This window comes from Talpa europaea (assembly GCF_964194135.1).
Source record: "Talpa europaea genome assembly, chromosome: 4".
Taxonomy (NCBI): Eukaryota; Metazoa; Chordata; class Mammalia; order Eulipotyphla; family Talpidae; genus Talpa; species Talpa europaea.
The window spans coordinates 86871597-86888286 of NC_140070.1; the positions used below are offsets into that span (position 1 = coordinate 86871597).

A 16690-nucleotide genomic window follows, 5' to 3' on the forward strand; every position below is an offset into this window, starting at 1 on the left:
GACATGCAGATGTTATAATATTTATGGGTAGTAAAAGGACAAAATATATTTTGAAACTATCATTTCATCTAAAATGAAATGTACTCAGCATCTTTTCAGTATTTATGAAATGTATATTAATGTTAATCACTGTTTAAATGTTTCAGAAAAAGTAGTTATTGCTAAAAAATTGAAGTTTAAATAAACATGAACCTTAGAACCTTTTTTCCCCACATACATATATGCTGAAGCTAATTTGATCTAATAAGTTAAACCAAGTAGAGATTGATGGAATTAACTCAAAGTAGAAAGAATACACATTAATAAAAGTAAATAGCTTTTAAAAGTATATTAGTTTTTGATGTTAATTTTGTTATAAAAGTATCTCAAAACATCATTACAACAGTCTGATAAATAATATACACATGATCTCTTAAAATACCATGTCTTAGGGAGCCAGCTTCCCAAAAAATGCTATTCTGTTAATATCTTGCTTTCTTAGAATGACTTTGTAAAACCTGATAAATATCTCAGCAGTCTTTTCTAATAAACATCTAATATTGCTTTTATACATATAGTAAACATAGGTTTTAAATGAATGTGACAAACACCATAGTATTTCCAATTATTTGTAGCCAAGATGAAACAACTTTTGAATATGACTGTAGCATCTACCATTTTCCAGGAATAGTGGTTCCACATTCATACCATTGGACATAATTGATTTGGGTGTGACCACCTATTTCTCCAAACTGGACAGGTTCTTGGCGAACTGCTCTGAAATAGCCTAAGAGAGAAAATAAGTTTTAATAGCTGTTAATATTTTTACCTTTGTTGATCAGATTGAAGGGTGTCACTGAAAGGATGAAGGTTACTGGAAAAGGTATTGTGGTAAATGGATAGCAACAGAAGTGCTGGTGTCTTTCCTGAGGTAGTCATGACTGGCTCGACATTAGGAGCACCTGAAGCTCTGACATTTTTTGCCTTAAGTTACATACTACCAAACATCCCATCCTGAGACCAAACTGCAAAGTGGAGGAGTCAGCGGTGTTTTGAGTATTAAAACATTCAATATACTCTGTATATACAGTGACCCTTGAATAACATGATTTTGAACTGCACAGGTCCACTTGTATGAAGATTTTTTTTCAGTTCCTCAGCCTACTCAAAGCGAAGACAACCTTTACAATGTTTCACTTTGTTATTTTAACATTTTTCTCTAGCTTCCCTGATTGTAATATTGCAGGATATAATTTTTGTATCAATTACAAAATATGTGTTACTCAACTGTTAAAGGTAAGGCTTTAGTCAGCAGCAGGCTAGTAGCAGCTTAGGTTTTTGGGGGCGGGGATGAGGGGCTGTAAAAAGTTATACTTGAATTTTCAACCACACTGGATTAATTCCCTCATTGCTCAAGGGTAAAAGAATACTTTTTTTTCTATTTTTTTTTATAAAGATTTATTTTATTTATACAAGCACTGGGTACAGTCAGAAGCACAGGAGGGTGAGAGTATTCACCAGAGCAGGGAACAGAACAGGCAGACTGACGAAATACACTGCTAAGGGGAGCAGCAGGCGCGGTAGGAGCGGTCTGCACGGCATGTGGGACCGCAGCCAGGGATTGAACTGGCGCTGCAGCGGCTGCGGGCAGCTTTGCAGCCACTGCAGCACTCAACCGCTGCTCCACCAGGGGAGACCCTAAAAGAATACTTTCTGCACACTATAGACTAGTGGTGGTCTTTGGACAACTGACCTGAGTAAAAGTGCTATGTACTCAAATGTTTGAGCAAACTATCCTGTTTTCCTATTTTTTTTTTAAAGATTGATTCAATACAAGAACTGGGGTACAGGCCAGATGTATGGGAGGTGGATGGGGAGGATTCACCAGAGACTGAGTGGGGAACAGAACAGGCAGACTGAAATACACTGCTGAGAGGAGCACCGGGTGAGACAGGAGAGCTCTGCTGCACCAGGTGGCTATCTCCATGGTCGGGATCAAACCCACACCGCAGAGGCTGCAGAGAGCTTCGCAGCGCTGCATTCAACCACCTGCGCCATCAGGGAGGCCCCGTTGCTTAATTTCTAAGTATAAAACAGTGAAATTTCCTTCAAGGATCATTCATTAAATGATTTAACAGTTCACTGTGAGAAATACATGCCATTTTATAGTATGTTTTATATCTTAAGTCATCTTTTACTATGATTTGTATTTTTAGGTGCCCGTGAACACAATGTGGTGCTGAAAAGACTAGTCAACTAATTTAATGTTTTATATGAACGTCTCAATTTTCATTAAGATACTTGGTGCTAATGTGTCATTAGCAAGTAAAAGTGGTCCTTAAAATAGAACAGTTCTGGTAAGAAATTGTTTTTATTTATAAGGCAATTTTTAGGGAATTTATTTGGGAGATCCTGTTACTGTTTTGTTTTGTTTTTTTTTTGGGGGGGGGCAAATTTGGGTTTCCTTGAAGTAGAATGCATTTATATATGTGTATGTAATTTTGCTTGGCTCTAAGAAATAGAGGCATGGACTGGGAGCAAAGTTGCAACTTCTGTTGAAGTCTTTATATTAAGGTTGTGTATGAAGGTTTTCTTTTTTCAGCCTGATACCTGGAGTAGTAGTGCTATAAAATTATTTTTAAAATGGTTGCCTTCCTCAGCTTCGGTTCTTTCTGGGTTAATTTGGAAAATCTTCCTGTTTATAAGGTGGCTCAGAAAGCATACCTTCTTTGGTGGGTAACTGATCAGAAGTGAGTTGCTGTCCTGTGCGTCCGTCTAAAAATGAATCCACAAACTGGCAGTGATCTTCTCCGTGGCCTCTCTGATCTCCTATGTTATAAAATTTTCCTGAAGAGTGAGAAATTGAAAGTATCATAAATTGTTATTTTCTGTGATAATTCTAAAATAATCAAATTGTTTTAAATATTCAGTCTTTATTGCCCTTGTACTCTTCCCCCGCACCCTTATTTGAAGCTACAAGTGTTTGGCTGATCTTTTGAGTAGTCTCCCCAGATAGTACCCTGCTTTCAGTCTTGCCTGCTTATATTCTTTTTCCCCTCTTACTCTCAGAGATTAGTCGTCTTTTAAAAATGCAGCCCTGATGTAAATGTTTGCCCTAAATCTCTCCAGCAGTCTCTTATTCTCAGGAAAAAACCCAGATTCCTTAACTGGTTTCAAAGCCCCACTTGATTTCATGCATGTCTGCCTGATCTTCCACTTACTAATCCTTCAGCTACCCTGGTGGAACTGGCTATGCATGTTCTGCTGTAGACCTTTGTATTTCACTTGTCTCTAGCTCTACATCTTTGGTTGGTTGGCTCCTTCTCATAATTTTCTTTAAAGCGCATGTGCTACCTTTTCAGAAAGGCTTTGCCTTACCATTCTTACTAGAGCAGCTTCCATGCAGCCATTTTCTCTTTAAGAATTATAATGTTGAAGAAAATTTGTCTTTCTCTTCTTTCTCTACTAGATTGTATGCTCCATGGAAGTAGGGATGTATCTTGTATGCTGCTTTGTCCCCAATACTTAACAATGTATGACACAAAATGGGTAATGTTCATTGAATGACTGAACAAATGTTTATCTTTCTGCGTTGGGACCAGCCTTGGTTTTTTTTTTTTTTTGGTTCAAAAACAAAACTCACTGAGTCTGGTTCTAGACCTCTGGCAGACTTACAATTAAAGATGTTAGATTCCTTCCATGGTTATTGTTAGAGACACTTGTTAGATGAATGTGTGTACTTTAGCTCAATTTGTTACATCCAAATTTGCCATGATAGCACTGCTTCAAATGGCATTTCCATTATCTACCTTCTAATCGCATGTCAGTCTATGGTGGTTAAGAATTCTAATATCTTGCTCAAAAAGAAAACTTGTATTAACATCACATCATAATGTCTGGTATAGCCCATGGAAAACGCTAAGTTATGGAATGCTAGCATTCCCTAAAGTATAACGATCAAAACAAAGTAAGTATTTCTGCTTACCGGTAAGAGAATCACTCAGATATATCTTGTATCTGAGAGAATTGCACAGCTGCACTCCTACAAACTTTTTATACCATGTCCTTTTGACATACTGTTTGCCCTTACATTCTGAGTAAGAGTCTGAATTAAAAGGTCTTTCAGTCCAGATGGCATCTCTTCCTGCTGCATAAGGAAAATACATGATTTTGAGTTTAGTACGGCAAAGCTATCCTAAAAGCTTTCTAAAAATCACTTTGCAAAGTTCGTTGACAATTTGCTGATACTTGGTTTTCTCTAGTGTTAAAAATATTGGGGCCAAATGAGTTTAAACCTGTAACCCCCCAAATAAGTTTGTCAATAGTGAGATAAATCTCAAGAGCAGTATGTTTAGCTATTTAAAATCTCTACAGTTGTAGATTTAGATAGGATCCCTTTAAGAGCAAATTTAGTTTTCTTTTTTGCAACATAGTATATACCATTTAAACAGCTATTTTAATGTGACTTGTTATTAAAAGTAGAAATGAAATTGTTATAGCTTAAATTCTTGTCAGGTATATAAAGAAAGGCAAGTTTCAGAATAGACAGCTTAATCTCAAAATACCATACACTCAGTGTTACTGAACATTTGAGGTAAGCATTCACCCCGATCAGGATTCTAAGAAGATTAAATGGACTGGAGTGAAACTGTAACTAAGATCCTGCTATACCTCATGAATTGAATCAGTGTATAGGACATTAGAGGAAAGCCATGTAGTTAGGTTTGTGTTGAAACAGGTACTTACCAGAAACTGGCTCACTCACTCTTGGGTCAGCTGAGGAGGAAAAAAAACAGTCTCAAAGTTCCAGTGGCATAGTGAAGAAGATGGGTGGTTTCAGTTAAGTCTTACTTGCAAAATGGTACACTTTTGCTAGAGACTGAGTTTGAAAGTATTGTGGAAACTCCTTGACTGGAGAATCACCTCTACGGTACTCAGCGGTATCTTTTATATGTAATTTGAGTAGTTAGGTAACTTTGTTGCTGTTTCAGCTCTTACACATCATTTCAAAAGCCACCTCCGTTAGTTTCATACAGAAAGTACTAATGATTAAATCACCAAGCTGCCATCAGCAGTGTTGTAATAATCATACAAGTAATGCTGTGGGTACAGATGCATCTCATTAAGAAATTAGAGCTTAACATACCATATTAAAAAGCTTCAGCTACATGTCATAAAAAATGAATTCCCAGCAGGAATCTAGAAAACTTAAATAAGGGACCAGGAAAATGAATAACTATAAGAAAGTGAAAATCAAAATCAACAAAAAACTATGAACCAGAGACACTTTTAGGGGGGCGGGGGCGGGAGGGGAGGGATTGGGGTCAGAATGGGGGGGCTGCAATTGTATGGGGAATATAACAATAAAATTTATAAAAAAAAAAAAAAGGAAAAAAAATGAATTCCCTTTCTGGATATACTGTGTCTCAATTTGTCTGACATACATATACACACACACATATTTGGCTTTTGAAAGGAATATTCAATTTTCTAATTTGTTAGGTTTTCATAAAATGTATAAATTTTGATATTTTGAATCTACTAGGTACAGAGAGGGTACTTATTTGAATATAAACTGATTACATGGTATTAAAAATATTTTTAGCTTATATGCCCCACTTCTTTTCTGACATCGAGATAAATGAGGAAAACTTAAGTGATGTTCCTTCGTAAGAGTGACATCGATTTGCTATTTTCCATGGATTTTTTTTTTTGGTGTAATGGAAGAAACTATATGTACATAGTGTTTAGTTGACTTTCAGACAAGCTCTCTTTGCAAACAATGTAGCCCAGAGTTACATTCTTGTTGGGAATTACCTGATTCAGTACTGAATGCCACTGTGTTACTGGTGGGGCCTTCACCCAGTGGGTTTTTGGGTTTCACTTGGAATTCATAGCTGTGTAGAGGGAAATAAAAAGAAAATTGTAATCTTCAAGGGTAGGAAACATTCCCCTGTTAAACAGATAGCCTTCCTAATTTTAGGTTTGGTTTGTTTTTTAGAATTATGATGCCAGTGAATGGACATTTTCTACAAGTAGCTTTAGGAAAGAAAGTAATTTTACTTTCTGAACAGCTTATGTTTTATGTATGATTAAGTTTAAAAAGATAGCTGAGGGCCTCCCCAGTGGCGCAGCGGTTGAGCACTGGGTTGCGAAGCTGCCTGTAGCCTCTGCAGCGCCGGTTCAATCCCCGGCTGCTCCCCGGCCACTGGGCGAGGGAGGGTCCCACATGGCGCGACAGACCTCTCCTGCCGCCCGCTGCTCCCCTGAGCAGTGTACTTCGGTCCTTCTGCCTGCTCTGCTCCCCGCTCTGGCTCTGGTGAATTCTCTCACCCTCCCGCGCTTCTGACTGTACCCAGTGCTTGTATACATAAATAAATCTTTAAAAAAAGAAAAAAGGATAGATGACTAGTAATGTTATAAACACAATGAGTTCATACTAAACTCTTTAACAGTATCTACTCCAGCACCAACAGCTAGCACATGAAAGCTATTTAATAAAGTTTGCAAAATGTTAAAAAAAAATGTCTTTTAAAACTGCAAATTACAAATAACTGGGTGAGTTGGTAATGTTTATATAGGGAAGAGGCATGTGGGGGACCTAGGCTATCTAGCAATAAGGGACTTCGTTTCCTTCAAATGTCTCATTTTCTTGGGCAACGAGATGAAAAAGTCCTTTTTCATTCCTTATTATAGTTCAACGCCAACGAGGAACCTTGCCTGTGTCACAATCAAATGCTAAAGTGACCGTGGGGAAATTTTTTAAAGATTCTTCCTCCATCCTACCTACTGAGATTTTGAGGGAGTTCAGTCAGGAATCCTCTGCTATGATATTTGATAACTACTAAACTGTAGGGACAGATGCACATGAAGAAAACTTTTTCCAAGGACTTCTGCTTGCATTTTATGGAACTCAGCTCTCCTGTGGTCCCTGGAAGCCACCAAGTCCAGAGTAGGGACAAGGTAGTGTCTTCTTGTGAAGAGCTTTAGTACAAGCTCGCTCTCTCTCTAAACCAAATTCATACGGGCCCGGTCCATAATTCTGTTAACAAAACCCAAGTGAACCCAGATTCCTTGGAGTTACATGGAATCCTATCTCAAAAATTCTGCCCCTTTGGCATAACTTTTGCAAATATTTACATATTTGGCAAATTTTATTCATGGGATACTTAGGCAGAGCAAATTCTTTTAAGAACTTCAGACAGCAAACTATTTGCCATTTACCTCATCAGCAGAGTTAGCAGAAAAGCAATTCTGAATATAAAACCAATTTGGGCCAGCTTGTACTATTGTAAGTCTCAAATTTGTACAGTGCTTTTGGGAGATCACTCCAGTTCTTGAAAAGGTGCTAACTGAATAAGAATGTGGAATACAAAAGAAAAATGGTTTTTATAAACAAGTGAGTAACAGAAGGATGACACTTCTCAGTTTGGTACTAAGGATACCAAGTGAACAGTAACAGGAAAACTTTTCTAGGGTCCAAGGAGACAGATTCCTGACTACTGAGGTATTGCACTAAAACTACTAGAAACTCTAAGAAAACACATTCAAGTATTACAACAATAGCAACCACTTTCCCACTTTTTTAGTGCTCATTATGTATCAGATGCAACAATTCTGCATACATTAATATGACACAAACCCCAAGAGCTAGATGTTACTCTGTTTTTTAGTTAAGAACAATGAGGTGCTCAACCATTGTACTACTATAGCTTTGGCTTTTCCAGACTCCCAAGCCTTGTGAAATGATTAAAACATACAGAGTTTTTAGCAGGAGACTGCACATTAAATTACATTTTAAAATTTTAGCAAACTAAGCAACTGATACAAGGTGCTATTACCATTTACAGTTAGAGCCCACTGGATATAAAACCATCCTTGTCACTCATTTACATAAATCACACATACATGGGGTGTTTTGGCATGGAATATTTTCCAGAGATTAAATTCTTGCTTAGAGGCCTGATGACTGTATAAACAAACAAACTCTTCCTCCTCCCCTTCACACCCCTACTATGGTGAACTAAAAATGGGGAAAAAATTGCACGCATCTGGACTTTGTTTCAAGTGGGCAGTACATTCCACATTCCAGATCATTGCCAAAAGCCCCATGCTTTGGCCAAGTCTGATTGCTGGAATCCTCTGTCTTTTTATTTCACAGTTACTTACATTTTAGCTCCATTTGTAGCATGGCCACAAAAGTCATTAACGTACTTTGTTTTTCTTGGCCAACTTCTTTTGACACTTGACAAGTTTTGAGGAAAACATGTTAAACTAAGTTTAAGTAATAACACTGGAAACTAAAGGCATATACAGTTGAGTGCTTAAGCAACATATAAACAGGAAATATTGGGAATATCAAAATCATTTCCAAGAATCATTCTATTATAAAATTTATGACACACTGTAGGTTAAAACTTAGTATTTTCAGAGAATGTTGATAATGTGTAGGATATAAACATAGGAAGTTTTAAAAAAATAAAGGATAAAAAAGATAAAAACATAAAACTTAAAATAGTTTTGGAAGATAGGGATATTTTTCAAATAATAGAACAAAAATAAAAAAGTGAGGAAATAGGCGATTGGAGGATTACTCCAAGAAAAACAGTATTTAGTAGTTTCTAGGAGAGGAGGGAAAAAGGGATTTGAAAGTTATCCTGGAAATTGCCCGGAGCTGAAAGGCATGGATTTACAGATCCAAAAAGCGTAATCTATGCCCAGCAAAATGAAAAAGATACTATGCAAATCTCACAAGTTGTACTGAAATAAGGACAAAATCTCAAAAGTTTCTCAGTAGGAATCGGGTCTCATCAAAGGATCCAAAATAAATTACATTTGATTATTCCTGTATTGGAAGTTAGGAAACAAATGATACCTTTGAAGGTCTTCATTTTATCCTTAAGTCTATTTGCCACTTAATAGCTATATCATCAAGGATATTTTTAGACACATAAGGACTCAGAAATAGAATTTTTAATAACCTTTTCTCAAATGCATTTTGCATTACAAATTTAATCCCTCATTTTGCATTAAATAAGGGGGATTCAACATACTACAGAAGATGAGGGATTTCAGGAAATTTTAGCATAAATACATGGGACAAATAGATAAGTATCACCATTTTGAGAAACAGTCCTTCCAGAGAGAATGAATTTAATCAACAGGAGAAATGGCTAAAATAATTGAAAAAGAGTGAGTCAAACTAAGATGGCAACATCAGAGACACCGGAGTTACTCTCCTCTCACAGACTCATTGAATATATAGCTGCGCACAGAACAATTACCTCCAAAAGAGACCCAGAATCTAGCCAAACAACTACACTTCAAGTGAATGAATGAAGACAGGCAGGAAAAGGCTAAGACAGACTCTTGCCTTTAACCCTGTACCTGACCTAGAGACATACAATTGGGCCATCTTCCCTCTAAGGAGTAAGGGTTTAGACCCCACATCTAGCACTCCAATATCTTAAGGTTTCCACTGACTAGTCCCTCACATACATAGCTGCAAAAGCAAATAGGGCTTGTGTTACAATACCCATAATTCAGCAAATGTATAAGGGCTTCTTAAGTGTAGAGTACTCACCATGGCTATCCCTAGCCACTCCCAAACCACCAGGGCTCAGTACAAAGTGAGCAGGCAGAATTACCCATTCCCTAGTATTTCCCCAAAAGGAGTTTATCTGCAAAATTGGAAGCTACCTGAAAGCCAGACTTATAGTTTAGCTAATCTAGGAGCTGGGAGAGACCCCCAGCCTTCTCTCCAGCCTGGAAAGTTATTATTAACTCCCTGGAAAGAGGTTGTATACATGTATGCCCCAACTATTATAACATGCATCCAAGGGATGGGTCCCTAGATCACCTGGCTAGGATAGCCAACAATTGCATTCATGAGTACTACTGTACCATAGCAAAGAAGCAGCATTTAAATTGGCCCATAGCCCAGGGCTCAGCACAGCTGAAGAGGAAAAAAAGGTCCATCTCCCAGTCTCCTTGAAAGGGGTTTAACTGCATAGTTTTTCTACCTGAATGTGAGGCTTCTAACCAGCATGTTTCTGTAGGCTGCTGGGATCCTTACCAGACACTCAGAAGCCTGGGGACACCCTTCTATACACAGAAGTATCCTGCACCCAGTATAGAGAGAGCAGGCAAAAAAGCCCATCTCTCAGTCTCTTCCAAGAGGGGGCATAACTATAATTTCCCATCTGCTACCCAAGGGTGAAATTTTGAGTAGCGTAGTGACTGATTCTACCACTTGGCACTCCGGTGAGTTTTGGCACACCCTTAACTACTGGGAGCCACTAAGAACAGAGAACATGGCTTGGAGATGTTAGAGTACTGATATGCAACTAGGAGCTTGGGCTGGACTGATTGAAGAGTTTCATTTCCTACATGAGACCATTCAAGATTAGTTGTTTTGTCTAATGTGCAGGAACCAACAAGAGTCAAGAAAAATGAACAAACAAATAGGTTCCAAACAAAATAAGGAAAATCTCCAGAAACAGCTTAATGAAATAGACACAGATGATTTACTTTATAGTTCAAAATAACAGCCCCAAGGCAGCAAAAGTGCATGGTGGCCTTACCCCTGGTCTTGTGCTAGGGCCATCTACTCACCCAGCCTGGAAAGCCTCCTCTAAAAAGTGGTGCCCCAAAACAAAACACACTCTGAGGTGGAAAAGCACAAGTGACAATGTGGATCCACACCAGTATACTACACCACAGAAAGAGCACAAATCTCTAGAACCTAATTACAAAGACACGGAAGATGTCTTCCTGTCAGGAATAATTCAAAATGACCATGATAAAGAAAAGGAAGAAAATTCAGAAACCAAATGAATAAACAGAAATAAAATCACTGAACACAAGATTAAACCTGAAGCTCTAAATAAGAAAAATATGGAGATTGAGGATACAAAAAGCACAATAGAATAGATGAAGAATTCAGGAGAAAGCTATGAAAGCAGAATAGACCAGATGGAAGAATATTCGAATTGCTGCACTTGGAGATAGGAATGAACATAGAATCTGCATAGGAGAGGGAAGAGAAATGAAGTTAAAAAAAAAAAATTGAAGATACTACACTTAAAGGCAATATAAGAATAATGGGTATGCTAGAGGGGTAAGACAGAAGGGGACAGAAAATGTATTTAAAGAAATATTGAAGGAAAACTTCCTAAACCTGGAGAAGGGACTAAATATACAAATCCAGGAAGCTGAAAGAACCCAAGGGTACCTAAACAAAATGAGACCTACACCAAGATCTATAATAACCTTCCAAGAGTTTAAGACAAAGAATTTTGAAGCTGGCAAGGGAGAGGAAGCAGATAACTTATAAAGAAACCCCAATTAGGTTAACATTGAGCTTCTCTAAAGAAACAACGGGCAAAGAGAGAATGGAATGATGTGTTCCAAACACTTAAAAACTGCCAACCAAGAATATTCTATCCTGCAACTCTGCTTCAGACGAGAGAGAAGTCCTCTTCACACAAAGAGAAACTGAAGCGTTTGCAAACACTAGACCTTCAGTCCAAGAACTACTGAATGTAGCTCTCACGTTATACCAAATAGAGGCTTATACACGAACTCAAAAAGGAAAGAGATTGAACCATGAAAATTAAGGCAAAATGAGGCCTCCCTGGTGGCACAGGGGGTTAGCACCACACTATGGGGCAATCCCCAGCCTCTGTAGCACAAGTTCGATTCCTGGCCGGCCAGGGAGAAACCCACATGGCGCAGCAGACCTCTCCTGCCTCGCCCGCTGCTCCCCTCAGCAGCGTATTTCACTCAGTCTGCCTTTTCTGCTCCCCACTAGTCTCTGGTGAATCCTGTCACCCCCTGCATCTCTGGCCTGTACCCCAACTCTTGTATGAATAAATCTTTAAAAAAAAAAAAAGAAAATTAGAGCAAAATGGCAGCAACAGACTTTCATATAACAACAATCATTCTCAATGTAAATGGACTAAATGTAACAATAAGAAGACACCTAGTATCTGTTTGGATTAGGAAACAGAATCCAAATAACCTGCTGATCTCCAGGCAATGTACCTGAGCTCCAAAGATAAGCAAAGGGGTGGAAAACAATACTGCAAGCAAATGGGATCTATCTAAGAGAAGGCAGGGACAACCATGCTTACATTAGACAAAATAGATTTTCAGTTAAAATAGGTAACGAGACAGAGATGGGTACTATTAAATGATTAAGGGAACAATAAATCAGGAAGACAACAATCATCAGTGTTTATTCACCAAACAAAGGGGCACCAAAATATATTAGACATTTACTGTCAGCTCTGCAAACACTTTCCAAAAAAACATTTGTGGTGGGAGACAAATACCACACCCACCAATGGGCAGAAAAATAAATAGGGAGAAGATAATAGCCTTAAAGAATTAGACAGCATGGGCCTAATAGACATTTATAGGGCACTGTATTCCAAAATAGCTAAATGCACATTTTTCTCAAGTACACCTGAGACATTCACCAGATTTGACCACATATTGGGTCACAAGGCAATGAACAAATTCGTGAAGATCTAAATCATACCAAGCATCTTTTCTGACCCCAAAGAGATCAAGCTGGAGATCAAGTATGAATAAAAGCAGAGAAAACTTCCAATACATGAAGCTTGAACAACACGACACTGAAAGACTACTGGGTAAAGAGGAAATCAGGCAAGAAATAAAAAAAAAAAAAAAAAACCCTCAAGATAACAATGACACAGCAATGACAATGAAGAATTTATGGAATGTCCCAAAGGTGATATTAAAAGAGACATTAGCAATTCAGGCCCACATCAAAAAACAAAGAATTCAATTAACCTTGTCTCCCACATTGAAGAACTAAAAAGGAACAAGTAAGACCAAAAAGCCAGTAGAAGAAAGTAAAAATTACAGCAGAAATACAAGAAAACAAAATAAAAAGCCCAAAAGAGTAATAAAACCAAAAGCTGGTAGGAAAGGAGAAAACTCAAATAGGTTCAGAAGTGAAAGAAACGTTACAACAGATACTACAGAAATTCAGAGAGTAAGAGACAACTCTAAACATCTATATGCTAATAAATTCATTAACATAGCAGTGACTGACAGATTTTTAGAATTGCACAACAATCTGAGACTGAATAGGGTAACACAGAAAACCTGAAGAGACCAATCAGACCAATTGGAAGCAAGGGAATTGAAACAATTAAAACTCTCCCCCTAAAACAAGGGCCCAGGGTCAAATAGTTTTCCTAGTGAGTCTGTCAAATCTTTAAAGTTTAATGACCGCCTTCTCAAGCTCTTCCAAAAAATTGAGAAAGGAGGAATATTGTCTAACCACATTCCGTGAGGCCACTACCTGAATACCAAAACCAAACAATGACAGCACAGAAAGACTACAAACCAATATCCCTAATGGATACAGATGCAAAAATCCCCTAAATCTTAGCAAACCAAATTCAACAATGCATTAAAAGAATTATACCTCGAAACCAAGTGGCATTTATACCACAGCCACAGAGTTCAACATCCCAAATTCACTCAACATAATTCACCATATCAACAAAAAAGATAAAAGCCATATAATCATTATCAACAGATGCCAAGAATGCCTTTGACAAGATTCAACATCAACCACTTACGAAAATTCTTGAAAAACTAGGGATAGATGGAACTTAACAAAATGAAAGCCAAATATGTTAAACCCACAGCTAACATCACTTTCACACCATGTCATGGGATCATCCGAGACTGGTGTCCCTCTGGATCACCTTAAATTATCCTCCTCGGAATAAATCAGGGGACCTCTTTTGATGCCATCTTCCCCTCAGTCATTCCAACTTTAATTTTCATTTTTACCAGAAGTTCATGTGCTTGAACATGAAGCACCACCTGGACATTGGAGACCTATACTGACTGCAACAGAAGGGATACTGAGGAAAGTCAGCTCCATGCAGTAAAAGGTGGGTGGGAAGAAGTGCCTGGAGACAGTGGCTGGGGTGGGAACTGGTGCCTGTGCTCCTATGTTTGGTTGGCAGTCTGGAGAGGCGAAAGCTCTCTGATGCTGAGATGTACCTTTGACTATGAGGAGATAACTGTGGAGGTGCTAGGGTAAGCCAGGCAGACAGGGTCCTCCAGTGAAGAAGAGAGTGCATATAGTGGCACTGCCCCTCCCTTGCAACTGCAGGACTCTAGTGAATCCTTTAGAGTGGTGTTAAAAACCTGGACCCAAACTCAGGTCTGGAAATCCAGAGAAGAGGGCTATCCGTGGTGCCATGAACTCTAGCTGGCCCCATATGCCACTTTCACCAGTGGCTGGATCCTCCTGGCCTCTCCCTCACTCCCTGATCAGCAGCTGCAGGTCAGTCCTGGAAAAGTCCAAGTTCAGCATTCTTGGAGACTTGAATAAATAGCAACCTAGAAAGCTATGAAAGGGGGAGATGGAAAAATACAACACATGATAGCTTGAGTCTTCAAGGGATTCACTCAGTTTCACTAGAGAGAGAATAAATCTGAATCCAATCACAAAGACATCTATCCCCCCTCATTGGATACAGAGTTGAAATTTGCCACAATTAAAAGAAATGGAAGAAAACACAGAAAAGCTGATTATAAACATACAAGAAACCTCAGAAAAACAAAATGTCCTGAGAAAAAAAATTCAAAGTCAAAAGTAATAGAAAATAATGGTGCTGTGAAAAAACTTGCTGTCTTTACGGACTAGTGATGTTCCATGCTCTTAGCTGTTCTTTTGCCCAATAAAAGGTTATGAAACGGAGTAATTAACTCAGTTACTTCCTTCTTCAATGAGGAAGCCATTATTCTTCTGCCCAAACCTACAATAAAACTAAAACACCTGATGCTCTGGCAGCTCACTTTATTCCTTTCTACAAAGCTCATGAGAAGAAATGTTGAAAATATATTATTTGCAGAAACCAGAGTTCCACAAAAATACTATGAATAGAACATAATGACTATTCCAATAGGTCTGCTTTGTTCAGCCAGATGTACAGGTTATTAGAAGTTGCTGCTTCTATGCCAAGATTTTATTAAACAGACAAAAGTCCCAAATTGTCTTTGGTGCCAACTACAGGATTTTCTGGTAGATTTTAGTCTGAGAGGAAGAACTGTTCTCTAAAAGCTTTGTAAACCACAAACAACAGAAGTACTCGAGCACGTTAAGTGAACTAGATTTATGTTAATCACCAGCGTACATTTTCCATAGAAGTTGCTGGGTCACATATAAGTCTGGCACATACAGTGGGTTTCTTAGATTTTTAGTCAAGTGAGACTCATTAATAAGAGAAGAGTGACATTAAAGGACTTTTTGAATTAGTGTACAGAGATTGTATGTATCCATTTATATTGCCCAATCAGAAAGATTCTAGGTCAAAATTGATTATCAGGAAGAATCTAGCACATGAATGATTATCAACATGTGCTAAAAGCAATCTGAAAGCAAATTGCAAATCACCCAAATACTCAGAAAAAGAACATGTGGGGAAAATTCTACTTACTTAGTACTGCTCTAGGTTTTGGTTTTATTTTCAATTCCAGTTTTCCCACTGACAATGTACGGCTTTCTATAACGTAAGATTACATCACCTTAGAGCTGCGAGAGACCTGGAGATCAATCAGACCATTCTTCCCGTACTTTTGAGCAGTGGTACAGGACTTATTAAGATATATACTCTATCAGTTCTTTTGTTTACAGAGCTTAAAATAATCCTAGTTGTCTTTGCAGAGAATGTGGTTGACTATAGACAGGAGAGGCTCCTGTTAATAATTTTGTTTTAGTTCAACAGAGCCATTTCATTGCCCATTGAGAGAGAGAGGACTCTTGTCCTTGGGCAGTTGTAGGGCAGAAAAGGTTTCATAAGGAAAAGTAAGCACTGGGGAACAGGCTACATGGATACTAATTCAGCTAGATACCAATGTTCTTTGTTTGTTCTTTGCATTTTAGGGTAGGGTGATAAAGGGGACCTTTAGAAAAAAGGAAATGAAGTTGTGTCATAGTAGCTTGCCTCTGTTAACAGGTGTCTTGCTTCACAATATTAAAAACAGTTATGGCTCCCCTCATACAGTCCCTCTTCCCTGTGTGCATATATGATTGTTGGAAGGCTGGCTTGGGCTCCTCTGTGCTGCCTTTGGAGCTGCACCCAGTTGCCCCAGAGCCCCCATGTGGTGTTCCCTATAGAAGAATTATCTTACACCACGTGCAGAGCTAAAATCTCCCAGCAGCAACACAGCTACTAGATGATCCCTTACAATGGGTGGTTGTTTTTTTCTTTTAGCTTCTGCAGAGTAGATTAAAAATCTGGTCAAGCCATTAATAGTCAGGGAAAACATAAGCATATATTGTGAGAAAGAAATGGTAGCATAGTCCATGGTCTTTTGGTTCTAGAATAATGTGTGAACATTTAGAATTTTTACCCAGGAGAGCTCTACAGATCTATTTTCTGTGCCTTTATCCTCTTGGGTTAAATGTTCTAAACCAGGTTCTACTCCCACCCACACCAGTGTGTAATAGTCAGTAACCATTACCTGTTTCAGATTTCATATTTTTTAGTCAGGAACGAGATGGAAAGTGCTACTAAATCATTTACATGGCTGGAACTGGAACATGGCTCGAATAATTCTTTTAGAAGTTACTATCTTCCCACTTTTCAAATAGGGAATTCCAGAATTTATGGTGGAATTTTAACAGCTATAAATCATAGTTTGCCTGTTTGTG

The 16690-nt window shown here is 38.3% G+C and overlaps 1 protein-coding gene across 1 annotated transcript in view; it reads right to left on the minus strand.

The window, feature by feature from the left end:
• Positions 1-650: 650 nt before the first annotated feature.
• The window catches only part of ABI3BP (ABI family member 3 binding protein), a gene marked incomplete at both ends in the record, with an annotated part of 205924 nt that continues 189884 nt past the window's right edge, over positions 651-16690 (minus strand). The window contains 5 exon segments of the mRNA XM_084232643.1: positions 651-766; positions 2704-2826; positions 3965-4126; positions 4726-4755; positions 5797-5876. Coding sequence (XP_084088769.1) covers positions 651-766; positions 2704-2826; positions 3965-4126; positions 4726-4755; positions 5797-5876 — 511 coding nt within the window.